The 27,839-nt window shown below is 40.1% G+C and overlaps 2 protein-coding genes, 1 long non-coding RNA gene and 1 other non-coding gene across 5 annotated transcripts; 2 read left to right on the top strand and 2 right to left on the bottom strand.

Moving 5' to 3' along the window:
* Positions 1 to 18,157: 18,157 nt before the first annotated feature.
* trnas-gcu lies at positions 18,158 to 18,239 on the top strand. Its single transcript has one exon. It is a non-coding gene; the product is annotated as a tRNA-Ser (tRNA).
* A 235-nt stretch (positions 18,240 to 18,474) lies between these two features.
* On the bottom strand, positions 18,475 to 21,970 carry LOC121199278 (protein FAM177A1). The gene is made up of 5 exons (XM_041063804.1): positions 19,706 to 21,970; positions 19,261 to 19,419; positions 19,118 to 19,172; positions 18,905 to 18,999; positions 18,475 to 18,707 (listed from the first exon to the last, which is right to left on the bottom strand). The coding sequence occupies exons 1-5, from the start codon at positions 19,724 to 19,726 to the stop codon at positions 18,498 to 18,500; spliced, it is 540 nt and encodes a 179-aa protein (XP_040919738.1). The 5' UTR covers positions 19,727 to 21,970; the 3' UTR covers positions 18,475 to 18,497.
* LOC121199279 lies at positions 19,293 to 23,699 on the top strand. Its single transcript, XR_005896429.1, has 3 exons — positions 19,293 to 19,431; positions 21,824 to 21,864; positions 22,621 to 23,699. It is a non-coding gene; the product is annotated as an uncharacterized LOC121199279 (long non-coding RNA).
* brox (BRO1 domain and CAAX motif containing) lies at positions 22,115 to 27,800 on the bottom strand. 2 transcript variants are annotated; one of them, XM_041063802.1, is made up of 13 exons: positions 27,704 to 27,800; positions 27,082 to 27,201; positions 26,698 to 26,804; positions 26,141 to 26,237; positions 25,592 to 25,687; positions 25,376 to 25,448; positions 24,827 to 24,932; positions 24,332 to 24,421; positions 24,083 to 24,168; positions 23,806 to 23,887; positions 23,199 to 23,349; positions 22,594 to 22,753; positions 22,115 to 22,484 (listed from the first exon to the last, which is right to left on the bottom strand). In XM_041063802.1, the coding sequence occupies exons 2-13, from the start codon at positions 27,180 to 27,182 to the stop codon at positions 22,401 to 22,403; spliced, it is 1,233 nt and encodes a 410-aa protein (XP_040919736.1). In that variant the 5' UTR covers positions 27,183 to 27,201; positions 27,704 to 27,800; the 3' UTR covers positions 22,115 to 22,400. The 2 variants fall into 2 exon arrangements, with proteins under 2 accessions (XP_040919736.1, XP_040919737.1); XM_041063803.1 differs by having other exon boundaries at positions 27,698 to 27,774.
* Positions 27,801 to 27,839: the final 39 nt, after the last annotated feature.

The raw sequence follows: 27,839 nt of genomic DNA, 5'->3' as shown, positions 1-27,839 counted from the left end.
GTGTCCTGGGCCATGAAGAGGAAGAATTGCATCTGGTTTTGTGGAGGGAGATTAAAGGCTTGATTTGTACCCAACAGCAGTTGTCTGCTTGTTGGCTGTGCTTATTTTGCAATGTCGCAACTGATTTTGAGGCTGCGCCGTGTTTAATCTTGGTGACTGGCTCCAGACTTTAGGTTAACATTTCAACATTTCAGTATAGGACTTTTCTTTGTTTACAGCCATCTGTGACGACTGCCAGAGTGTAAATGTAGTTGTAATATTTTGAGTTTTCGGTCAATTTTTTATACAAATAGTAAACATGCAGATGAAACTGTGTGGATGCCAGATTCTTAGGCTTTAAACTTGGAGGTGTTAGATGCACCACTTAGACTTGATAGAATTTTAAGAACTCTGTTCTTTTTTTGTTGGTTGAAACAGACCAAACCCATTTTAGAGTTTTATGTTTCCTGTCGACTTGATAGTCAAAGTGTGATGATTTTTGTTGTTGTTGCTGCAATAAAGTAGATTTGTGTTTGTGTTGTTTTTTTTGTATTAAGCTTGACATATACCAAATAGGGGAAATAGAAAAAAGATGACTTGAGTAGCCATACATGTCTACATGTACACAGTGTCACACTTTACAAGTTTTTGTTGTTCCTGCATTAAAGTGAATTTGTGTTTGTGTTGTTTTTTTTGTTTTAAGCTTGACATATACCAAATAGGGGAAATAGAAAAAAAATGACTTGAGTAGCCATACATGTCTACATGTACACAGTGTCACACTTTACAAGTTTTTGTTGTTCCTGCATTAAAGTGAATTTGTGTTTGTGTTGTTTTTTTTGTTTTAAGCTTGACATATACCAAATAGGGGAAATAGAAAAAAAATGACTTGAGTAGCCATACATGTCTACATGTACACAGTGTCACACTTTACAAGTTTTTGTTGTTGCTGCATTAAAGTGAATTTGTGTTTGTGTTGTTTTTTTTTGTTTTAAGCTTGACATATACCAAATAGGGGAAATAGAAAAAAGATGACTTGAGTAGCCATACATGTCTACATGTACACAGTGTCACACTTTACAAGTTTTTTTTTTTGTTGCTGCATTAAAGTGAATTTGTGTCTTTTTTGTCTTAAGCTTGACATATACCAGATAGGGGAAAAGAAAAAAAGGAAAATAGAAAAAAGATGAGTAGCTTTCTCTGTGAATGGAATTGCTGTGTTTTTTGGCTAAAGACCGAAAGATGCAGCACTTTAAAAAAAAAACAATAGTTAAGTAGAGATGTAATGAATGAGAAGAACAAAGTCACTAATTATTGAAATAATCACATACTTAAAGAATTTAATAAACAAACCAATCAAGCAGTAGAATATCTGAATACTAAGTTAGAGTAGTTAAGCCAAATGTGATAAAAGATCAAGTAGTGGGGTAATTGAAATATATGAGTGAGTAAAGTAATGGAGAAGTAAATCAAAAATATTAAGTGTTGAAGCAGTCATGAGGTTAAATAAACGATTAGTTAAGTAATGGAGAAGTAAATATATTAAGTATTGAAGCAGTCTTGAGGTTAAAGTAAATGATTAGTAAAGTAATGGAGAAGTAAATCAAATATATTAAGTACTGAAGCGGTCATGAGGTTAAATAAATGACTAAGTAATGTAATTGAGAAGTAAATCAGATATATTAAGTATTGAAGCGGTCATGAGGTTAAATAAATGACTAAGTAATGTAATTGAGAAGTAAATCAGATATATTAAGTATTGAAGCGGTCATGAGGTTAAATAAATGACTAAGTAATGTAATTGAGAAGTAAATCAGATATATTAAGTATTGAAGCGGTCATGAGTTTAAATAAAGTAAACGATTAGTTAAGTAATGGAGAAGTAAATCAAATATATTAAGTATTGAAGCGGTCATGAGTTTAAATAAAGTAAACGATTAGTTAAGTAATGGAGAAGTAAATCAAATATATTAAGTATTGAAGCGGTCATGAGTTTAAATAAAGTAAACGATTAGTTAAGTAATGGAGAAGTAAATCAAATATATTAAGTATTGAAGCAGTCATGAGGTTAAATAAATGATTATGTAATTGAGAAGTAAATCAAATATATTAAGTATTGAAGTAGTCATGAGGTTAAACAAACTATTAGTTAAGTAAAGTAATGGACTAGATACGCAAAATATAATTTTAAAGAAAACTCTTTTTTGGTGTTATTTCTGACTCGCATTCAACCACTGGAACCCCTCACACACACACACACGCACACTACTTACATTTGACAAGCATTACATTCATTTGACAAGCATTACATACATTTGACAAGCATTGCATTTCATACACGTTTCAAGTGGGGATCGAACCCCGGACCCTGAGGTTGGGAAACAACGTGCTTTACCAACTGAGCTATCCAACCACGCTTTCGGCTCTGCTCTCACCGTCTTATGAGCCTCCCATGAGTGAATCTAACAACGTGGGCTATACTCTAAGTCAATTGTGCTTTGGTACGCTAATGTGAAAAGCTTCGAGCTGAGCGACAGTTAATAACTGAACAGGGTAATCTGTTACATAAGTAACTGACTAAATTTGCAAAATGGCGTCGAAAAAAAAGTTTTTTTTGATTTTTTTTTTTTTCCGCTCCCTCTTTCTCTGTTACCCCCACACCACACACCCACACACAATTCATAGGCATTCACAGACATACAGACATCACATACGTTTAACAAGCATTGCATACATTTGACAAGCATTACATACATTTAACAAGCATTGCATTTCATACACGTTTCAAGTGGGGATCGAACCCCCGACCCTGTGGTTAGGAGACAACGCGCTCTACCGACTGAGCCATGCAACCACGCTTTCCGCCGCCAATTCACCGTCTTAAGAGCCTCCCATGAGTGAATCTAACAACGTAGGCTATGCTCTACTCACTTGTACTTTGGTACGCTAATGTGAAAAGCTCGTAAACGACGAGCAGCAGCGTGAGCTCCGATAGCTCAGGCGGTTAGACAGCGGGTTGAAGACCATGAGTCTGCGGGTTCGACTCTTGTTGGAAACCCTCTCTACTTTTAAAGCCAGACGTCCAGGTTGGCTATTGAAGAAGCTGCCGAATGCAGCGGCGAGTGCGACGGCCAGCGGTGGCGTACGTGGATCGCTCGCGGTTTGGAAGCCGTACCAATCCTATAGAAGCAGGTTCGAAACCGGGTCGTTCAACGTGTGTAAACTCTTTAACAATCGAACTTTAATATTTACTAAAAGCAAACGCAATCCAAGCAATTATTTTGGTGAAAGTTTTTTGCTTTTTTAATGACAAAAAAAAAAAAAAAAAAAAAAAAGAAAAGAAAAAGAAAGAAAAAGAAAGAAAAAGAAAGAAAAGAAAGAAAAGAGAGAGAGAGAGAAAGAAAAAAAGAAAAGAAAGAAAAGAAAGAAAAGAGAGAGAGAGAAAGAAAGAAAGAAAGAAAGAGAGAGAGAGAGAGAGAGAGAGAGAGAGAGAGAGAGAAAGAAAGAAAGAAAGAGAAAGAAAGAAGAAAAGGAATATGGCTGTATTGTTAGTATGCAAGCAAAAGAAGTAAGCATTAAAGCGGAGTAGCAAGGGACGCAATTGCGAGCGCCAATCGACCCAGGGAGTCAAAATCCGAGCAGTAGGTCCGCGCAGCTTGCTGCGCGGACCATACTGCTCGGATTTTGGCTCCCTGGGTCGATTGGCGCGAGCTGCGTATAGTGATGCGTACATTCTTAATGACTCTGTAAAAAAAAAAAAAACTCCAAAAAAAAAAAAGAAAAAAGAAAAAAAAAACGTTTACTTTTTTGTTTTGCATGACAATATAGCGAAAGACGGCATCGCTTGCGATGCCGTCTTTCGCTATATTGTCATTAAAAAAGCAAAAAACTTTCACCAAAATAATTGCTTCGATTGCGCTTGCTTATAGTAAATATTAAATTTCGATTGTTAAAGAGTTTAAACCCGTTAGACGACCTGGTTTCGAACCTGCTTCTATAGAATTGATACGGTTTTCAAACCGCGAGCGATCCACGTACGCCACCGCTGGCCGTCGCACTCGCCGCTGCATTCAGAACCTTCTTCAATAGCCAACCTGGACGTCTGGCTTTAAAAATAGAGGTGGTTTCCAACAAGAGTCGAACCCGCAGACTCATGGTCTCCAACCCGCTGTCTAACCGCCTGAGCTATCGGAGCTCACGCTGCTGCCCGTCGTTTACGAGCTTTTCACATTAGCGTACCAAAGTACAAGTGAGTAGAGCATAGCCTACGTTGTTAGATTCACTCATGGGAGGCTCTTAAGACGGTGAATTGGCGGCGGAAAGCGTGGTTGCATGGCTCAGTCGGTAGAGCGCGTTGTCTCCTAACCACAGGGTCGGGGGTTCGATCCCCACTTGAAACGTGTATGAAATGCAATGCTTGTTAAATGTATGTAATGCTTGTCAAATGTATGCAATGTATGTAATGTCTGTGAATGCCAATGAAATGTGTGTGTGTATGTGCGTTTGGGGGGTGGGGTCGTAGAAAAGTGGGGCGGGAAAAAAAAAAAAATTTCCAAAAAAAAAAAAAAAATTCGAAAGTAATTTTAATGTTAACTAAAAAATGTTTTTTTTTTCGACGCCATTTTGCAAATCTCCAAAATTACTTATGTAAAAGATTGCTTTGTTCAAATGTTAACTGTCGCGAAAATACATACTAAAATGAAGCAATAACTACTCATGACTACTTGAATACTTAATTTATTTGATTTACTATTCCATTACATTACTTAAATAAAGTAAACGATTAGTTAAGTAATGGAGAAAGAAGCTAATCAAATATATTAAGTATTGAAGTAGTCATGAGGTTAAATAAAGTAACCGATTAGTTAAGTAATGAAACGGGGAAGTACATTAAATATATTAAGTATTGAAGCAGTCATTAAGTTAAACGGTTAAGTAATGTAACGGAGAAGTAAATCAAATATTAAGTATTGAAGCAGTCATGAGGTTTAATAAAGTAAACGATTAGTTAATTAAAATGTAACGGAGAAGTAAATCAAATATATTAAGTATTGAAGTAGTCATGAGGTTAAATAAAGTAAACGATTAGTTAAGTAATGAAACGGGGAAGTACATTAAATATATTAAGTATTGAAGCAGTCATTAAGTTAAACGGTTAAGTAATGTAACGGAGAAGTAAATCAAATATTAAGTATTGAAGCAGTCATGAGGTTTAATAAAGTAAACGATTAGTTAATTAAAATGTAACGGAGAAGTAAATCAAATATATTAAGTACTGAAGCAGTCATGAGGTTAAATAAAGTAACTTAATGTAACGGAGAAGTAAATCAAATATATTAAGTATTGAAGTAGTCATGAGGTTAAATAAAGTAAACGATTAGTTAAATAATGTAACGGAGAAGTACATCAAATATATTAAGTACTGAAGCAGTCATGAGGTTAAATAAAGTAACTTAATGTAACGGAGAAGTAAATCAAATATTAAGTATTGAAGTAGTCATGAGGTTAAATAAAGTAAACGATTAGTTAAGTAATGTAACGGAGAAGTACATTAAATATATTAAGTACTGAAGCAGTCATGAAGTTAAATAAACGGCTAAGTAATATAACGGAGAAGTAAATCAAATATATTAAGTATTGAAGCAGTCATGAGGTTAAATACAGTAAACTAATCGTTTATTTGATATACTACATTACTTTACTCACTCAAATACTTCAATTACCCGACAACTTGTTCTTTTATCGCATTTGGCTTAACTACTCCATTACCTCAGTATTCAGATATATTACTACTTGATTGGTTTGTTTACTCAATTCTTTAAGTATGTGATTCCTTCACTTAGTTGATTACTTCAATAATCAATGACTTTGTTCTTCTCATTCATTACATCTCTACTTACCTATAGATTTTCTTCTTTAAGTGCTGCATCTTTCGATTTTAGCCAGAAACGCAGCAATTCCATTTGCAGAGAAAGCCCTGCATGAGTTGATTTTATTTCTTCTCTATTGTCGCTGCATAAGTTCATTAATAACAGGCCAGTAGGACTGAGTCATGGAGGAGGTCACGGTGGAAGTGGAGCCCGGGTAGGCACTTCCTGCATCTGTGTTTGGCAGAACGTTTAAACCACAAGCGCTCTGCTACAAGATGAATCAATTCAAAATATCATATGACTCAATCAAACAGGGGTAAGCTTCCATCAATGAAAGTCCACTATACTGTTGACGTGCAGTTGCAGTTGCATACAAGGGCCCACTCAGTGCCACACAAGACCAAATGAGTGTTACGGAGAGCGACACTTTGACTGTAAGAGTTTGAGTTGTAAAGAGCAACACACTTTGCACATGTAAACCTGGATCGTGGCTACTCATCTTTTTTCTATTTTCCTTTTTTTCTTTTCCCCTATTAGGTACATGTCAAGCTTAAGACAAAAAAGACAACACAGACACAAATTCACTTTAATGCAGGAACAACAAAAACTTGTAAAGTGTGACACTGTGTACATGTAGACATGTATGGCTACTCAAGTCATCTTTTTTCTATTTCCCCTATTTGGTATATGTCAAGCTTAATACAAAAAAAACAACACAAACACAAATCTACTTTATTGCAGCAACAACAACAAAAATCATCACACTTTGACTATCAAGTCGACAGGAAACATAAAACTCTAAAATGGGTTTGGTCTGTTTCAACCAACAAAAAAAGAACAGAGTTCTTAAAATTCTATCAAGTCTAAGTGGTGCATCTAACACCTCCCAGTTTAAAGCCTAAGAATCTGGCATCCACACAGTTTCATCTGCATGTTTACAATTTGTCTAAAAAATTGACCGAAAACTCAAAATATTACAACTACATTTACACTCTGGCAGTCGTCACAGATGGCTGTAAACAAAGAAAAGTCCTATACTGAAATGTTGAAATGTTAACCTAAAGTCTGGAGCCAGTCACCAAGATTAAACACGGCGCAGCCTCAAAATCAGTTGCGACATTGCAAAATAAGCACAGCCAACAAGCAGACAACTGCTGTTGGGTACAAATCAAGCCTTTAATCTCCCTCCACAAAACCAGATGCAATTCTTCCTCTTCATGGCCCAGGACACACACCAACTGCCTCTGACCCGACGCTTCCTGAATTCAACACAGAAACGGAGACAGTGAGACATATGAACCCTTAAAGGTTTAAAAAAAATAATAATAATAATAGACTGAGCGATGTTGACCAACATGCTTGCTCTTACCTTGTCTCTCGTGGTCCTCTTGATCAGCTGCTCCATCCTGCACAACGTACAAAGAAACTAAACATGCGCCACTGGAAGAAAGAAAGTCTAACCTTGCATTTTCAAACATTTTGCAAAACCTCCAGATGCAGCAGGAGGCCTACCTGAGCTCCACTTTGGCATGAAGGTCATGGAGGCGGTCACAGTCAATCTTCATCAACCTGCTAAACAGAGCCACACACAGACTCACACCTACAGGCCCAAGCGCAGCACCTAAACACCTAGCCACACGGCTCCATCAACAACACACAACTATCCACAGCCTCTACATCAAGAGCCTACTACATCCAACACACACTAACCCTACACTGACAAATAACCACAACTGAGCCTGACAACACTCAGCTACACACCTCAGCCTCTACTTCCAACACTATCGGCCCATAGGCTTCCACGTATACGCAGTTGTGTCCGGATCACAACTGCATATATGCTTCCACCTACAGACAACACTGACACAACCACTGTAAACCTACAGCGACCCCAATGCTTTTCACACGCACTGAATCCATCCACAACTTAGCCTCAACAATACTCAGCCAGACCCAAACTCCAATGTACCTGGATACAGAACAAAGCCACATCTAAACTGAGCCGAAGACAGGCCTGCACTGCCAACACTCACACACTCTCACACACACACACACAGAAATTAATGCATGCATATCTGTAGACACACTGACCAACATGCTTGCTCTCACCTTGTTTCTCATGGTCCTCTGGATCACCTCCTCCATCCTGCACAGGACAAACACACTCTACATCAGATACAGGTACAGTCAAACCTATTTTAAACGTTTTGCTACACTTCCACATACAGCAGGGGGCGTACCTAAGCACCACCCTGGATATGGCCTAGTTGGAGCCCCACTCAGCCACATGCAGCTGGAAAGACACACACATTAATGGATATGTGTAAAAACACTGAATAACATTTGTCACTCTATCACATCTGGGTTAAAACTCAGCCTGGCGTCCACACACCACGGTCTAAAAGCCACAGTGCCAAACTCTGACATACATGTGGTCATACCAAACAAGTCAGACACATAAAGCCAACTATTAAACACACATCTGCTTATTTAATTCATGTCTAGAGTCAAAGTGGTACAGCTAACGGTTACCCATAAGCCTTACTATTGCATCCAACAGCTCACAGTTTAAACTCTTACACTATGGTACCCAGACACCACAGGCCAACAGTCAAAGCATACAGCTCTCTAACATAGGTTTGGTCTGTTTAAACCAAGAGTTTGTAAACTGTCAAGTCCACGTGGTGCATCTAACACGTCACAGTTTAAAGCCTAAGAATCTGGCATCCACACAGCACAGCCTGCACTGTTTCATCTGCACATTAACTATTTGTCTAAAACTTTTGTTACCTACAACTCAAAATATTACAACTACATTTACACTGACAGTCCTCACTGATGACTCTAGCCATTCAAACAAAGAATTAGCTAAAAGTCCTGCACCTAAGGTTGAAAAGTTAACCTCAAGTGTGGAGCCAGTCACTAAGTTTAAACATAGAACATTATTCAAACTCTATGCAGCTTTGAAATTAGTTTGTACATCAAAAAATAAGCACAGACAAACAGACAACGGCCTCTGGGTACAAATCGAGCCTTTATTTGCAAACACACCCTCCACAACCCCAACAGGAGACAAAGCTCTATACAATTCTTCCTCTTCATGGCCCAGGACACACACCAACTGCCTCTGACCCAAACGCTTCCTGAATTCAACACAGAAACGGAGACAGTGAGACACAAACAAACCCTTAAAGGTTTAAAACAAAACAAGACTGAGCGATACTGACCAACATGCTTGCTCTTACCTTGTCTCTCGTGGTCCTCTTGATCAGCTGCTCCATCCTGCAGAACGTACAAAGAAACTAAACATGAGCCACAGGAAGAAAGAAAGTCTAACCTTGCATTTTCAAACATTTTGCAAAACCAGATGCAGCAGGAGGCCTACCTGAGCTCCACTTTGACCTCCTCCATGCCAATCTTCATCAACCTGCTAAACACACACACTAACCCTACACTGACAAATAACCACAACTAAGCCTGACAACACTCAGCTACACACCTCAGGCCACATTTCCAACACTATCTGGCCATAGGCTTCCACATATACGCAGTTGTGTCCGGATCACAACTGCATATATGCTTCCACCTACAGACAACACTGACACAACCACTGTAAACCTACAGCGACCCCAATGCACCTGGATACAGAACAAAGCCACATCTAAACTGAGCCGAAGACAGGCCTGCACTGCCAACACTCACACAGAGAGAGAGAGAGAGAAATTAATGCATGCATATACATAGAAACACTAAACAATGTTAACCAACAGGAAACATCTCACCTGGTCTCTCATGACCCTCCAAATAAGCTCTGCCATCCTGCAAGAGAAACACAAACAGGAAGCATCAGCACACAAACCACCTTTGAAATGGCCTTTGATATTTATTTATTTATTTATTTATTAATCAATCCACTTACAACAAAGAGCTCTGACAACACACAACAGCCACGGTGTGTTCCTCACTCCCACAGGATGGCGCTCTATCCTCACCAGCAGCACCTTCACTGGCTCCACCCCACATACACCTACAACACTCTCACACACACACACACACATACACGAAGTGTAAAATTAGTGCATGCATAAGTGTAGAAAGACTACAATGTGGCTCTTGCTCACCTGGTCTCAAATGGTCCTCTCACTCAGCTCCTCCCTCCTGCTGAAAAACACAAACACATTGGTTTTGGATACTAATCAAGTCGGTGGTTGAACCTGTAATACTTTGCTTCACTTCCAGCTGCAGCAGGGGCCTTACCTGAGCTCCACATTGCCCATGGCCTCAAAGTTGGATGGCCACTCAGCCAGAAGCAGCCGCACCCAGAAAGAAACAAGGAGACATTAATGCATGCATACATTTTTTTCTACATCAAGCACCAACTATGACTCACACACACACACTAAACCCACACTGACCCCAGTGCCATCCATATAGTGACAAATACCCACAACTAAGCCTGACAATACTAAACTACACAATACAGCCTGTGCTTCCAACACTACCTGCTGATAGGCTTCCACACATATACAGTTGTGTCCGGATCACAACTGCATAATGTGCTTCCACCTACTGATGCAATGATGCAACAGCCTGAAAATAGCAAACGCACACTCCAAACCTAGTTGGAGCCCAGTGTCCCCCCAGAACTGGTCTAAGCCCCATCTAAAGTGCATTAAAGACAAAAGAAGACACTTCTTTTTGATTTTAATAGACACATTCTCACACTCAGACATGGATGCATGCATACTGGTAGAAACACTGAACAATGTGGCCTTCATGCACCTGGTCTCAAGGGGTCCTCTGGATCAGCTCCATCAACCTGCAGCAAAAAAAACAAAAAAAAACCAAAAGTGACTTTGGATACTAATATGGTCAAAGCTCTTTTTCTTTTATTTATTTATTTTTTTTTTTAATAAAGACTTTGAAACAGGGCTACCTGGGCTTCACATTGGCCACAGCCTCATCCAAGCTGGCACCCCACTCAGCCACCTGCTGGACACAAAAGAACACAAAAAACAAACAAAAAAACAACAAAACAAAAACAGCAAGATACAACTGAATCCTTCAATGCAGACACATTGAGCAATATTGAATAACATGCATCTTCTAATGGCCCTCTTGATCACTTCCTCCATTCTGTATAACTAGTGATGTTATGCTCGACGCAGTGTCCATCTTTTGAAGCAGAAGCGTTGACACAGTGGTTCCATCCCTGCTTCAGCAGGCCGACAGTCACGTGACCACTGTGATTGATGAGTTCTTGAGGTTGTTTCCCCAGGTCTTCCACTCAGATGCAGTACACACACAGTTGCTGGGGAGCGTACACAGAGGAATCCTTCAGTGTAGAAACACTGAGCAGTATTGGCCAACATGCATCCTCATGGTTCTCTGGATCAGCAGCTCCTCCATCCTGCACAACACACAAAGAAACATACTCAACATTAGCCATAGGTGCTAGGCAAGTCAAACCCTGGAAGTTAAAACATCTTACAACACTTCCACATACAGCAGGGGGGCTACCTGGGCTCAACACTGGCCATGGCCTCATCCAAGCTGGAGTCCCACTCAGACAGATGCAGCTACCTGCTAAACACACACAGTCAAATTCATCTAAAGTCCATTAAAGACAAAAGCAGGCACTTCCTTCTTTTTGATTTTAATTTTAATAGACACATTCGCACACTCAGACATGGATGCATGCATACTGGTAGAAACACTGCACAATGTGGCCTTCATGCACCTGGTCTCAAGGGGTCCTCTGGATCAGCTCCATCAACCTGCAGAAACAAAAAAAACAAAACTGACTTTGGATACTAATCTGGTCAAAACTTTCTTTTTTTTTTTTTCTTTTTTTTTTAACTAAAGGTTTTGAAACAGGGCTACCTGGGCTTCACATTGGCCACAGCCTCATCCAAGCTGGCACCTCACTCAGCCAGATACTCAGCCACCTGCTGGACAAAAACAAACAAACAAAAAAAAAAAAAAACACCCAAAAAACAAAGAAAACAAAAAAAAAACCAAAAAGCAAGATACAACTGAATCCTTCAATGCAGAAACATTGAGCAATATTGAATAACATGCATCTTCTCATGGTCCTCTTGATCACTTCCTCCATTCTGTACAACTAGTGATGTTATGCTCGACGCAGTGTCCATCTTTTGAAGCAGAAGCGTTGAGAGACAGTGGTTCCATCCCTGCTTCAGCAGGCCGACAGTCACGTGACCACAGTGACTGATGAGTTCTTGAGGTTGTTTCCCCAGGTCTTCCACTCAGATGCAGTACACACACAGTTGCTGGGGAGCGTACACAGAGGAATCCTTCAGTGTAGCAACACTGAGCACCTGGTCTCTCATGACCCTCCAAATAAGCTCTGCCATCCTGCAAGAGAAACACAAACAGGAAGCATCAGCACACAAACCACCTTTGAAATGGCCTTTGATTTCTTTTTTAATTCACTTACAACAAAGAGCTCTGACAACACACAACAGCCACGGTGTGTCCCTCACTCCCACAGGATGGCGCTCTATCCTCACCAGCAGCACCTTCACTGGCTCCACCCCACATACACCTACAACACTCTCACACACACACACACATACACGAGGTGTAAAATTAGTGCATGCATAAGTGTAGAAAGACTACAATGTGGCTCTTGCTCACCTGGTCTCAAATGGTCCTCTCACTCAGCTCCTCCCTCCTGCTGAAAAACACAAACACATTGGTTTTGGATACTAATCAAGTCGGTGGTTGAACCTGTAATACTTTGCTTCACTTCCAGCTGCAGCAGGGGCCTTACCTGAGCTCCACATTGCCCATGGCCTCAAAGTTGGATGGCCACTCAGCCAGAAGCAGCCGCACCCAGAAAGAAACAAGGAGACATTAATGCATGCATACATTTTTTTCTACATCAAGCACCAACTATGACTCACACACACACTAAACCCACACTGACCCCAGTGCCATCCATATAGTGACAAATACCCACAACTAAGCCTGACAATACTAAACTACACAATACAGCCTGTGCTTCCAACACTACCTGCTGATAGGCTTCCACACATATACAGTTGTGTCCGGATCACAACTGCATAATGTGCTTCCACCTACTGATGCAATGATGCAACAGCCTGAAAATAGCAAACACACACTTCAAACCTAGTTGGAGCCCAGTGTCCCCCCAGAACTGGTCTAAGCCCCATCTAAAGTGCATTAAAGACAAAAGCAGACACTTCTTTTTGATTTTAATAGACACATTCTCACACTCAGACATGGATGCATGCATACTGGTAGAAACACTGAACAATGTGGCCTTCATGCACCTGGTCTCAAGGGGTCCTCTGGATCAGCTCCATCAACCTGCAGCAAAAAAAACAACAAAAAAACAAAAGTGACTTTGGATACTAATCTGGTCAAAGCTCCTTTTTCTTTTTTTTTTTAATAAAGACTTTGAAACAGGGCTACCTGGGCTTCACATTGGCCACAGCCTCATCCAAGCTGGCACCTCACTCAGTCAGATACTCAGCCACCTGCTGGACACAAAAGAACACAAAAAACAAACAAAAAAAAACAAAAACAGCAAGATACAACTGAATCCTTCAATGCAGACACATTGAGCAATATTGAATAACATGCATCTTCTCATGGTCCTCTTGATCACTTCCTCCATTCTGTACAACTAGTGATGTTATGCTCGATGCAGTGTCCATCTTTTGAAGCAGAAGCGTTGAGAGACAGTGGTTCCATCCCTGCTTCAGCAGGCCGACAGTCACGTGACCACTGTGATTGATGAGTTCTTGAGGTTGTTTCCCCAGGTCTTCCACTCAGATGCAGTACACACACAGTTGCTGGGGAGCGTACACAGAGGAATCCTTCAGTGTAGAAACACTGAGCAGTATTGGCCAACATGCATCCTCATGGTTCTCTGGATCAGCAGCTCCTCCATCCTGCACAACACACAAAGAAACATACTCAACATTAGCCATAGGTGCTAGGCAAGTCAAACCCTGGAAGTTAAAACATCTTACAACACTTCCACATACAGCAGGGGGGCTACCTGGGCTCAACACTGGCCATGGCCTCATCCAAGCTGGAGTCCCACTCAGACAGATGCAGCTACCTGCTAAACACACACAGACAAATGCATGTTTAAATGTAGAAACACTGAGCAATGTTGATTTATGTGCTTTCTCTTACCCTCTGATGATCCTCTGGAGCAGCTCATCCTTCCTGCAGAGAAGGCGAAGGTGCACACACACACACACACACACACACAGGCACACTGGATATTAAACCTAGAATTTTAAACTTTCAGCAACACTTCAAGGTGCAGCTGAGCCCACACTGTTGAACACACACCCTACACAGACCTCAGGTCCATCCATACCTACAACTACCCACAATTACACCTGACAACACGACACGCAACTCAACCCATGCTGCCAACACTTTCTGCCTCCTACCTAGCCACACAGCTCCATCAACAACACAACTATAGACTCTACATCTACATCAAAAGCCAACTAAATCCAACACACACTAAAACTACACTGACAAATACCCACAACTAAGCCTGACAACACTCAGCTACACACCTCAGCCCACACTTCCAACACTATCTGCCCATAGGCTTCCACATATACACAGTTGTGTCCGGATCACAACTTCATATATGCTTCCACCTACCAACAACACTGACGCAACGGCCCAGCGATAGCAAACGCGCGCTCCAAACCTAAGCAGGCTCGAGTGCCTTCGACACACTGAATCCATCTTTCCAACACTTGGCCAGTCCCAAACTCCAAAGTGGCTGTACTGGTTACAAAGCCCATCTCAACCGAGCTACAGACACAAGCCTGCATTTCCAACACTCCGATCTCTCACACAGACACACGCGCGCATAAGTGTAGATCCGATGAGCGAAGCCAAGCGCGGTGCTTTCTCCTAAATGGTCTCGGCTGCTCCGCTGGATCCCTTTGTCCGTCCTGCGGAAAGCTGGCACATAATCAAACATGTTAGCCTCTGGTCTCAAATGAGCCCAAGCTTTGCATGTTAAACGTTCTGCGTGGGCCTTACCTGGCGTCCACGTCCGCCATTTTACCTCGGGATTGCTCCGGACACGTGAACCGCCTGTGTCGGGCAAACGCCGAAGTTTCAGCTCCACTAGGCCTGAATCGTCTCTCTGCTCTCAAACAAAGCTTTCACTGTACACCAGAAAGTACAATGACAAATAACCCGTTACACATGAACACACAGGCTTCCTCTGTCCACAGGTAACGCGCTCAGTTCGGTCCACTTACCAGAAAAAGAGCTTGAACAAAGCAGATCGCGTTTTCCACGGGAGACTCGAGTCAGCGTCCCCGCGCACCTGCAGAAAATTTCTGCCCTGCTATTGGCTGAGCCCTCTCCTCCTCGGTCACATGGGTTTGATTAGCGCATGGGCAACAGGTGCAACTGATTTTTGGCGCCGCTCAAACTGGTCTCTGATTGGACGGGACCAATAGGTTAAGCGGTAGGAGGGACCTGCGGTGACTGCCCTCATAAAGCAGCAGTAACGTCTGAATGGGGTCCAACACAGAGCAAGTGTGTGAAGTGATCACAAATTGCCAGGCGCTCACTTTCAATCTGACTCCATGGCTTTATGCATTAAAGATTTCAATCAGAATCAGTTTTATTGGACAAATTTACGCATACATACAGACAGACAGACAGTCAGAGAGAGAGAGAGAGAGAGAGAGAGAGAGAGAGAGAGAGAGAGAGAGAGAGAGAGAGAGAGCAAACAAAGTCAACCAGTGAATCTACTGTCAATTGTCTTCCATCATGGTCATTATAACCATGTTACAATATGAAGTTCACCAAAAGTTCCCTATTTCAAACAGACCACAGTGAATTTCTTTCCACACATACACAGAGTGAGCTCTCAGTAGGAAGAGCTCACTTGATTTTTGACTTTTATTAGTGTTTAAGGTTCATGAGGCATGTCTTATTGTTTCAGTTCATGCAGAGTAAAACTGTCAAATCCATTCAACAGTCCTCATTGTCCTCAATGTGTCTGCAAAACAGTTAAGAAATACCAAAAGAGGCAACACAGCAGAGTTTATTTGGACTTTTACACACATAATAAAGACCTCAAAACAAATCAAAGCTCATTAAAAGACATCAAACATAGGTGACAAGAAGGGCCAACAAGCCACAGACACAGAAAGTAACCCTGCCTGACAGAATTTAACTGACACAACATAACATAAGATAAGATAGCACTTTATTGATCCCACAGCAGGGAAATTCACTTGTTAGGCAGCTCACAAGCAGAAACAGGAGAAAAGAAAAGGATAAAGTGCAGAAGTGTGCATGCGATTCAAATATAAGGAACACTGTGCAAAAAATTGTATTTACAATCTAAAGAAAAAAGAAAGTTAAGTTACGAAAAACAGTATACAAAATACAAAAACTGTAAAAACTAGTAAAAACTGGCAATATACAAATTTACATGATGATGGAGGGGTGAAAAGTAGGATCCTGTGGGCTAACATCCTCCTCTCACCCACCTCCTCCACAGTGTCCAGCGGGCAGCCTAAGACAGAGCTCGCCCTCCTGACCAGCTTGTTCAGTCTCTTCCTGACTCCCCAGCAGACCACGGCATAATGTACAGCGGAGGTTTCCACAGAGTCATAAAAAGTCTTTAGAAGAGGCCTGCACACTCCAAAGGAGCTCAGTCTCCTCAGAAGGCGGAGGCGACTTTGGCCCTTCTTGTGCAGGGCATCAGTGTTGTGCACCCAGTCCAGTTTATTGTTGAGGTGAACACTCAGGTACTTGAAGCTGTTCACCAACATCAGCTCCTACCACTCCAAGTGTTAGGAGTACAGATACAAGACAAAACAAAATGGAGTCTACACTGTGTGCCAAATTATTATGCAAGTGATCTTTTCTTGAAAATCTGGACAGCTGCTGTTCAGAAAAAAACGGTGTTTTAGTATGATGTATCTAAGACCTTGAGCTTTAACAAAACTCTTTTTGTTTGAATCTACAAAGCTTTCTCATATCCTTTATCACAGACGACATGTATATGTGAGTATGGGTGTGGTGGAAAATACTTTCTTCTTGATGAGAAGTGAAATAAAATCCTTTAGACAGTAATTGTCACAGTAAAGTATATACAAATTGATCATATGATCAGTGACTACATTCCTTTTGGTTTAAGTCGACACATCATTAGCTGATATGTGAAAATATTCATTTAGCTGTTTTTGCAGGACACAGACGTCCTTAGGTTGATAGCAAGCTGGGGGGAAATTCAAAAACTCAAAACCTAAACATCAACATCATCATCAGCATCATCATAAAGAGGAGGACTCCAATCAGTAAATAAATCAGTTGGGTTTTCAACATCTGACAGAAGACGAGTCTCAGCCAGAGAGGCCATCTGGTGTGTGACTGACCTATCAATAGACCTTACAATGAGACTTCTAATGCAGGGAATAATACAACATCCAATCAGACTGAACATGCTCACACCAATAAGGATACCAGTGATTCCTTGCAGTAGCGATGAATGGGCATAAAATTACATCTGTAGCACGACGAGGTTCATACCTCAGCTATGGCTTTCGCCACCTCCATCTCCAAATGCGTGTCGGGCAGTCTCATTAAACTGCAGCACAAGCTTTTCAGATATTTCTTGCAGAAAATCCTCGTCTGGTCCCGCTTTCTTGTGAAATTCGTGCAGAGATTTCTGTAGAAGAAAGGCCTTGTTTAGCCATGGCTAAAATAATGTGGCTGTAAGGTTCCAGGAACATTTTGGTTGAGCGCGCCGCTCTGACAGGAACTAGGCTTTCATCTTCCTCCTGGCCGCTGGATTCTACCGTTCACCCAAACGCGAGATTGTTATAAATAAAGAACAGTAGGTGGCGAAAATCCTGCAGCCGGTAGCAGACAGCCGGTCTCCATTAAATAAAAGAAGAAGAAAACAACGACAACATCCGGTCTGTGGACAGTGAGAAAATGGTCATTTTTCGTTTCTGCCTCTTCGTGATTTTGTATTTTGTTAAGCTAAGAGAGAAATAAAATCCAAGTAATTTTTAAATTTCGAGGACTCCCTTCAGACCCACAAAAAATGAAAATGCCTCCTAATTCAATTTTATTTTTTGAATTTTAAAACGAAAATCAAAAAAGCACTCTTTTTTATTTTTTTTTAATACCAGCGTTTGAAGGAAAATTCAAATAAAAGATACACGGACCGAGGTGTTTGAGGAGCACTTAAAATCGTAACATGTAACATTGTTATTGACATTATTCACCTCCTACTTAACGCCGACGAGGTGGCCGAGTGGTTAAGGCGATGGACTGCTAATCCATTGTGCTCTGCACGCGTGGGTTCGAATCCCATCCTCGTCGAGCGATTACGTTCTTTTATTTTTCCACAATTAAGTACCTTATATTGAAACTGTGCGATACTTTATAATAAAAAAAATATATTTATATATATCATGTCTTGTTCGATGGGGCATACTCAGTTTATCTTGGGAATTACATTATCAAAACTGCAGTCTACACCATACTTTGAAGGTGCAGTGCATTATTTCTGTTTCACAGTACATTTTTAAGACTTGCGCATCAAATCACAACTCTCATTCCATTTTTCTTCTGTTAATTTTATTTCAAATAATCCTCATCTGTTTGATAGCTTGTGTTGTGGTATCCTCCTTTTCTGTTCATATGTTTCTCATCATAGCTCTCCGGGGGATCGGTGGGGCATCTTGCATCTCCTGAAGCTCCATAACGCCTCCAGTCCAGCCCAGGTGAGAGGTGGATCGTCTCTGCCTGTCCCTCCATAAGACCATCTGTGGCTGGACTGCTTGTTTTCTGAGTGAGACAGAGGAAATAGAGTGAAATACAAGGAACTAACCACTCATATACATACAAGTGAACTGTTAGCAGTTTTATCCCATTTTCTGCTTTAAGAGATCACACTTTAATTTACCAAGAAATCTCTACAATTACACAATGTAGTTTACCATTATGCAATACACTTGTTTTGTTGCTGTTGAATGTTACACTACCTTGTGATCACGCTGATGTTGATCGATGGCATACTGGTATTTGGCTACGTTCAGTCCAAGTGCACCAGCTAGTCTCTCTCCCAAGAAATCACAAGCTAATTTTGTAAACAAAAAGACATGATAACTCAATGAGACTTTCTTACAAAGCTAAAATTTGTTTACTAAACAAACTACAGTTTATTTAGTGTGCTTTAAATGTGCTTAATTCCGTACTCATCAGTGAAATCCTCCCAACCAGAATGGCCACATTCTTGAATGAAAACCTAGTCTGTGAAAGAGGAGACAGAAAAAAACAGACATGACGTGTCTGCTGCTTACCATCTGACATGAATTTTCTCCCTTAAGCTGTTCCTCACCCTCTCTGTAGGTTCTCTGAACGGAGGTCTGTTCGATGACTGCTCCTCTTCCTCCTCACTGTCTTCCTCCTCCAAGGTTTCACCGCTGGAGAAGTAGATAACCTTCTTCTGTTTGGATGGGCTGGGACCAGCAAAGCTTGTCTCCTGGGCGTTTGCTGCCTTACAGATCATGTAAGTCTTTATACACTTTTATTTGGATTTTCTTTCATTTGTTACCTGACACATTATCTTTATTTCTCATTATCTGTGTCCAGCATGTTGTCATTTTACATGTTTTTGTCTTTTTTTTAATATACTGACTACATCAGGCTCTAGAGTGAAAATTTTACCAATGGTTGGTCACAAACAGCTGTTGACAGTTAACTTACACCCTAGTTAGAGTGTTACTGAACACCTCTGTTAGCTAACACCTCTGTTTGTCTTGCTCCATTATTACAACACTTACTTCCTGGTGGCTGTTATTCATTCTTCAGGTATTATAAGTCTGGTGCTCCAGTGCAACAGTGTAGACTCTTTCTGTAAGGTCACAGTTGTGCTGTATGTCCATCCACTCTGACTCTGCTTTGTGAAGAAAAACAAATACAGGATACAGGGTGAGTCTTGAAACCTGAGACACCAAATACAGCAGTGCAAACCTTATCACAGGCAAGTGGTTAGTAAGCTGTCACTATAATGCAATCAGTTTCATTCTTGGGCTGAAGGGGCTGGGCTTGTCGCTGTGTGTAGAATGTCAAGCTTTACTGCCAACTTCTGTATGATCCTTAATGCTTCCAGTACTCCCCATATATATAATTATATACTGTATATTCATATTCAGTTCTGTAATGTCAAAAAAACTGACATGTTAAAATGTAACACTGTCTTGAAATTGTACAGATTCTGAAATTAGAAGTTTAAAAAAAATCAGGGTTTGACGGTGTTTAATCATGAGTTTGTAATGATGCGCTTAAAGGGCAGCTCCAGTCTTTTAGCATTGCACTTCCATGGAGGGTTAAAATTCCACCTCTAATGTCTTTTCATTAGACCTTCCTGCATATTAAGAGATAGGATAATCTTAAAATTACACGACTTAAGGCTCAATTATCCTCCCTTGCGTATGTGCACATGAACAGCTGCAGACACCATGGACTCAGAGTTGTTCTTATCCTACTACTTTCTAGTCTGCTTGGTGTGGACCATATACAGTTAGCACCCTTGTAGTCTATCTGTGCGTATACCCTCTGCTGATCAAACTTGCATCGCTCAGACCATAGTGGACTCTCACGTATCATACGCAAACATAGGACATAGAAGGATAGAGTTTTCTAAATGATTTAATACCATCTGAAATACATTTTACATGAATGACACCGTTAGAGGGCGAATAATGAGCTACAGGAGTGAGCACTGTAATGATCTGACAAAACCCTTTCAACAAACAGTTGCCTTGAATAGAATAAAGATCTAGCTCTGGTCTGACTTATGCTTCTCAATTAAATTCACTGCACAAGTGTAATGAACCAACATGTCAGTTAAACCAAACCAGACAACGAGGAGAAAAGTGTCTTAACCAACTGAAATCAATATGCAGTAAAGTAATTTAGTGAGAAGGTAAGCTTGTCTGCTTTTTCACAACTAGTCTAGCTCAGGTAAGCTAATATACATGTAGGGACACAATGAGTACATGTGAGCTGTACATAACAGTTTATACAAGTTTCCAGCAGTTGATAGTTATGCTTCATGTGATTCAGCTATATTCAATGGTAAGGTTTTGACAATAGCAGTAAAATTCAGTAGCACGTAAAATTATTTTAGACACAAATGCGCATGTGCTCTTACACCCCGGGTGTGATGACACATGCCGCTGCCCCGATCTTTGTCTTTTAAGGAAGAGGACAGCACTCGGTAGATGTACATATGTACATGCACATACACTGTTTCAACCACTGACAACAGCACTCTCAGCAACTGAAAGGTTTACAGGAGTAAGCATTGCATGTGTTAGTGCCTGTTCTGATGTATCCACTGAAACACAATGAAAATCAACATCAGGAAAAACATATGATTGGAATTACACAGAACTGTGTACTGTCATAAGTATTTTAAGTTGTCAACTAAACTATTATTACATAACAACAGAAATAAATTAAGACCTATCAGGGGTAATATCCCCAAACAGGCACCATCATGTTAAAGAACACTTCAGCCTATCCAGTAATAAAGTTTCCTTAAATGAACAGTCGAAGTAGAAAATGGCTAAGTTGTATCGTGTACAAAAAGGACTACAGTACATACTTCATATGATCTAAATTAAACATTGATTGTAAACTGCTACCTCTAAAACAAACCTGCACCAACAATAACACATGCAGTCTTGTTCATTTTGTGAGTTTTTTTTTTTTAAAGGATTTGGTCAAATCTCAGCTTGAAATGCATTCCAATCATCTACAGGTATTTCAGTTTACAGGGTGATTGTGTGAATGCAGTTCCTACATTTGCTCTTTCCAGACAGTTTCATCATAGTCTATGTAGTGGTAAATATTCAATATAAAAATCTGTCTGTCTTATTTTTCTTTCATTTCAGATGCAGCTCAATCATCTTCTGTTTGGATCTATAATCCTGAGGTAAATTTTTATTTGTATGTTCAATAGGCCAATTTCCATTTTCCGTCATCTATCATCTATCATCAGACCAGAGCACTCCAGTTCCAAACCAACCCACACACTTGTGTAAGAGGACACAGTGAACAGGTTTACCCTGCAACCAAAGGCACCATTGATAGAACTACATTGGCTTATTTATGCTCAGGGCCTAATTTAAAGCAGTCCTTTCAGTTGACATGTAATTACAAACCATAACCTGAAAGAATTGTCCTTTTTTTTTTTTTTTAAATGCCTCAGGTTTACTTCATCGACATGCTATCTGCATTAAATGTGAATAGATGTGGCCATATACTATAATGTTTAACTGGCTCTGGCTTAAATGCAGCGATGATGGCTGTCAAACCCAAATGCAAATACACGTTTCAGCATAAATGTAAAACACAATGGATTAATCTCACAAAAAAAATACATTTTCCTATGGAGGTTTAGAAGGAAAGATGGATGCCATCATTATAATCGATGGTACTGAAGCATGGGGCTGAAAATGAAACAAAAGTTTAGGAGATGACACAGCCTGTGTCCTTCTGAGGCTTCAAATCTGGCTCCTTAACTGGTTTCACCTCCTCCTCCTTGGCTTTGGCCTGGAGTTAAAGCAACAACAACAAGAGTATGAAAAAATAAACCTCATATTAACTCTTAATCGTAATCAGTGTACTTTGGTTTGAGGTTTTGTTTTTGTGTTTGACGTACCTTGTCATTTTTGGCTCCCTTGGTCAGGTCAAAGGTGGCGTAGACTTCAGCAGTGCACTGCTCGCTGAGAGGCGGCAGCTCGAATGGGATTGGCTCAGCCAGGCCGTAGCTCGCCTTCAACTCCAGCTGGGGGGCCTCAGCTGGGACCTTGTGGAAGTATCTGAGGAAATATGTCCAGAGTTGCAATTTAAAAGAGGAAGGATTGGGAAAAAGTTTGTGTTTCAGAGGACAGACAGTATTTAAGTGTCGATGATGTCAATCTCTGCCACTTGTGTTTAAGTGTTGAGCCTAGATCCAGCAACCAAATGTGTTACAGCTTAGAAAAAGTAAACGTGTTTTGTTTAAAGTAAGTGTGTACAGCAAAGCATGTTGCATTGTTTGTGCTGTAGTAACAGCAGCTGTTGCCATCAATGATATTAAATTAATATGATTGTTTTTTGTGATTGTTATTGCACATCTGAGCTTTGTAAATACATAAATGTTCCCACTAAAATATGATGTGTGTTTGCCACGTTGTCAGAGATGCAGACGTTTCTATCTAAGACCAACAATGTGTAAACCATCTGAGTCTGCATGCAAGTGTTTGTCTGCCTTGACCGACTCACATGAAGCCATTTTCTCTCTGGCACTTCTCCAGTGTGTTTTTAATGAGGCCGCCCAGTTTGAGGAAGAACAGCTGCTCTGATGGTTTGGCTGTGGTGCCTGGGCCTTTGGTCTGACGATACTCTTTACACAGCGCCTCAGCACGGGAGTAGCCTAAACAGAGATGTCTTCATGTTAATACAAAAGAAATCTAGATCGTTAGGGCTCTTCATTACATATGAAGATGTGCCCAAAAAAGAAACAACACAGAGTGCATGACATTCATTATGATTCAACTACATGTATATAGAAATTAGTTATTTTTCTTGACTGATTACCAATCATAATTATTAATATCTACAATTACATATTTTCATCTACACCTGTATGTGTATATATATGGTAGAAACAAGGGAAGAGGAGATGCGTAATAGTTTATTATCATTATTGTTGTTATTAATGGTATGTTATTACTCTGTTTTTGTTATGTTCTCTGTTAATATTATTACAAATATTTAAACTGATATCACTGTTGTTAGTTCTGTCCTAATGTCTGTGTGTCCTGTGTCTTTTGTTCTGCTACATAGCACCAGTATGGGGGGGAAAAAAATACTTTTTAAACATACATACACTTCTCTGCTTCCTGGAGAGATCTTATAGCCTCACCACACTTGTCACCTGCCAGCAGTGTCTGCCCATGATAGCAGTATGCCTGCAATCAGAATTAATGAGCACAATCATTAGACAGTGTGTGCACCACAATCTGCAGGCTGCATGAACCTGGCTCTGAAAAACTTAAAATAATATAGGTTAATTTATCTAACAAATCTAAACCAGCCTCCATTAGTTTGGTCTTAAAATCCACAATGAAGATGTAGGATCTGTATTAGGATATGAATGGACTTACATAAGCCATGTAAAAGTGCTGCTTCAGCTGAAGATACTTCCTCCACTTGCTGCTGCACTCTGGCTCCAAGGTGTTCAGTGTGTGGTCTGCAAACAGAAATACTGACCTTTAATGGCCTGTTACAAAATGATTATGGCTTTATTCACATTTCATATTTTACACAAACTAAGGTGAAGTCAGGAAATACAAATAATGCGTTCAATGTGTTTTAATATGTATTTTCTAAACCATAAGTGTAAAAATACTGACCAGCTTTTTGATAGAAGTTTGCTGTTTCAAAGGCCAGAGCTGCGATGAGTGTGGCATTGTGCTTCAGTTCAATCGCTCTGGCAATTGTCACTGTAAAAATGGAATGAGATGGTAAAGAACTAAAACACAACATTAACAAAATGGGTAATAACATAATATGATTATGGATTATTAGTTATATTCATCAGTCCCATGAGTATTTGCTGTCAGCAGACTCTGAGAAGATAAGTCCTGAACTGTAATTTTTTATAACATCAGGTGTCAATATAAATATTTATTATTTTGGTATAAGGTGCATGAGTACATGTGCTCTTTCATACTTCATCCAACCATTAATATTGTGATTATATTACTTCAGCTTATGCAACAATAGATAAGAACAATTTTATTGAGCCTTAAGAGGACATTCTGTCTTTGATTTAGATCGTCAGACTGATATTATCAATGCCAATCACACACATATTAGAGTGCACAGACAACACACAGAAGCTGCACCTTCTTGAGCTTCTGCTTGGCACTGGATGATGTATGCATCAATCACTCTGGGCTCCAGATCACGTCCTTTTTCAGCCGGGGTGATGAGGCGAGGGATGTGCACCTCCTGTAGGAAATGTTCCAGAAATTTTTAAAACATTTCTTTTAATTTGTTTAATGTATTATTAATCTATATTTAATCTATATTAATTTACCTCCGCTTTGTGTTTGAGAGACTGTATAATTCTGACTGAGCTTTGTGCATTGTGGTCACAAGGGAAGTTGAATAAATTATACTTTATTTAGTATTAACTGTGACCAGTTCTCTGGAAAAGTGCTTTCCTTGAAGTCTTTAGCCAGTGGTGGATATATAGTACTTTGATTTGTCATCATCTGGACTAACAGAAAATTATCGATCAAAATTAATTCAGAGGTCTAACTATTCACACAAAAGAGATATTAGTGAACATTGTATTTTGTTCTTATGCACAGTATTTTGTAGAAATTTCACATATCTGTAAAAACAGTGAGTTTGACTGGGGAGAAGACTCGTCTGTCCGTGTACCTCACCTTGAGGGTTTTGAATATTCCAGCAGCAATCTTCAGGCTCCGGTGAACATCTTTCGCCTCAGGCTCTGTTATGCTAATGAACAGGCAAACATAACAGTAAAAAAATATATAATATAGCAACAGAGCAATGCACAATTTAAAAATTCTTGGATTAATTAATATATGACTGATTTAACATAAATTAAATGCAGCATGATACACAAGATAACCACATACTTTTCTTTCCCTGCTAGCCTCGAGGCAAACTTAGTGTACCAGATGGCTACATTGAAGGCCATGGAGACCAGTTCAAAGACTGCATCCTGCTGGGCACTGGAAGTAAGGAGAGACCATGGGTTATACAGACTGATACTGTGCAAACAAACATGCAAACAAGTCAACACTGTCAACACTAAAACGTACCACCTACAAAACACAGGTTCACTGTGTGTGTATCTCAAGCCTCATCTACAGTACAAACAACTTTTACCATGTAACAACTACGCATGTCTTGTGGTAAAACTTTAATGAGGTGCTCAGTTCACTACAAGAAGACTAAAGCTTTTACACAAGATTAGACTCATTGTGTATCTGTGTGTGTGCATGCGCGTATGTGTGTGTGTTTGTGAGTAACACAAATAATAAAAAAACACTGTTCCTTCCTGTGTTTTGATGATTTCTAATTTTAAGAAGTAATCAATTCTGCCGAGAACTCTGATTTCCAGCATCTACTACGTGATGGGTCTTCCACCTACTTTGGGAATGACAGTACTCATTTATTTCTACCTTGGTGTGTTTCCTTGTAAGGTGTCAGTCCACTTGAAGTTCTGGATGAATCTCATCTTGTTTTCCTGTGTAGTTCCATCCAAGGGTAAGATAAAGCCTATTGTATGTTAAACCGATATTTAAAAAAAAAGAGAAGTAGCTGGTTAGGTGCAAAGCAAAATCAAAAGAGCTGATTAGGAGCAATGCAAAATCAAAATCAATCCAATGTTAGAAGACAAAGAGAAACACAATTTACTGTAACTAAACTGTTAAAACACTTGAGGTGTGTGTCGAAAAAATGTTCACAGTAAACGTAAGTAAATATTTTATAATATAATATACCATCATTGTCTCTATCTGCCTATAACATCTATGATCTGGGTCTCCAGAACCGGTCAGGTGTCAAAAGCTCCCAGTAAATTAACACACACAGCAAAGCAAACATTAATAGAGTCCACGCTTGTGGACAGGCACACAAGAGCACTGCTGGTGACAAAAACAGGGAAAACACTGATTTCAATTTAAACCCTGGCAAGACGGGGAGAAGAACAGATAAATTTGATGGAATGTAAACATACCTTGTAAGAGGGAGAGGTATGCATCTGTGGTATTTTTCATGATCTCTGGGTTGCAGGTGACATCAGTGAACATCTCCAGGAGTCTCGCCCTAGCTGTCCTTAGGTCACTGAATGTGCCGAACAAACAACCATCAACTGATGCTCTAAATTGTACTAATCGCTGCAGTATTGAGACAGATTATATACAACAAGGCATTTCCGTCTTGTAAGTCACAGAGACGACAGTGATCATATGACTGTGACAGCGGCATGCCACCGGTGAGGTCACTACTCATCATGAATGAAAACAATGTACCATTCCTGTATACAGTCACTGACATAGCCACAGTCCATTCTAATAATTCTATGTATTTACTCAGTGTATTAAGTGGAGGTAGGACGTACTTGCATATCTTATTAGCAGCTAGGCTTCCTGCCACTCCATAGAAATTGAAGGACACAGGTGCTGTTGCCTTCAGTGGGTTTCTGTGAAACCAATGTGCCATCCTGTGGATGAGGACACACCTAAAGAGAGTGAAAGATGCATGTGACAGGCAGGTAATGGATCAGGTGTTAACACACTTTGGGTACATTTGAATGGACGGCCTAACGAATAGCTAATACATTTTAGTGAGGTATCTATGAAGTAGGTAGCATAAACTAGCTAACTAATGTGTCATCTTGGCTAACGTCATTTTACCAATACGGTCGCTACAACTGGCTGGCGGCCGTGTAAGCACACTCCTAAGACACTCGGTTCCCCTTCCCAAAGCTACTGAAAATTTGATACAAAGCCGTTTGGCGTTACTTTGTGCTGTCACAAACATTTAATAAATAATAAACATTTGTTTGTCTGCTGTAGACAAAAGTACATTACGTAAGCTACGGAGAGCAACAGCTAGCGGCTAACACTGGCTACATCTACAAACGTAAAGATGATTAACTGAAGCGATAAGACAACTCACTTAGTATACAGCTAAATAAACAGACCAAAATCGTTTAAATATAGTGTATTTCTCACTTTTACCTGTCGTTACGGCGCTGAAGATTCGAGGTTTGATAGTCCTTATGGAAAGTCTGATGCTGGCATCAACTTACTTCCGGAAATAAACACGGAGCGGAAGCTGGCCAATGACAGCACACGCACCGGTCACATGACATGT

Source organism: Toxotes jaculatrix, chromosome 19, assembly GCF_017976425.1.
Source record: "Toxotes jaculatrix isolate fToxJac2 chromosome 19, fToxJac2.pri, whole genome shotgun sequence".
Classification (NCBI taxonomy): domain Eukaryota; kingdom Metazoa; phylum Chordata; class Actinopteri; family Toxotidae; genus Toxotes; species Toxotes jaculatrix.
This window is presented reverse-complemented; position numbering and strand designations above follow the sequence as displayed.

Coding starts and splice junctions, on each gene's coding strand:
- LOC121199278 (XM_041063804.1), bottom strand. CDS start 19,726: ATGAATAACAGCCACCAGGAA. Junction 19,420..19,705: donor TGAATAACAGCCACCAGGAA/GTAAGTGTTGTA, acceptor ATGATCTGTAAG/GCAGCAAACGCCCAGGAGAC. Junction 19,173..19,260: donor TCAGAGAACCTACAGAGAGG/GTGAGGAACAGC, acceptor CCTCTTTCACAG/ACTAGGTTTTCATTCAAGAA.
- brox (XM_041063802.1), bottom strand. CDS start 27,182: ATGGCACATTGGTTTCACAGAAACCCACTGAAGGCAACAGCACCTGTG. Junction 23,888..24,082: donor AGCACTTTTACATGGCTTAT/GTAAGTCCATTC, acceptor TTCTGATTGCAG/GCATACTGCTATCATGGGCA. Junction 22,754..23,198: donor CAGAGAGAAAATGGCTTCAT/GTGAGTCGGTCA, acceptor ATATTTCCTCAG/ATACTTCCACAAGGTCCCAG.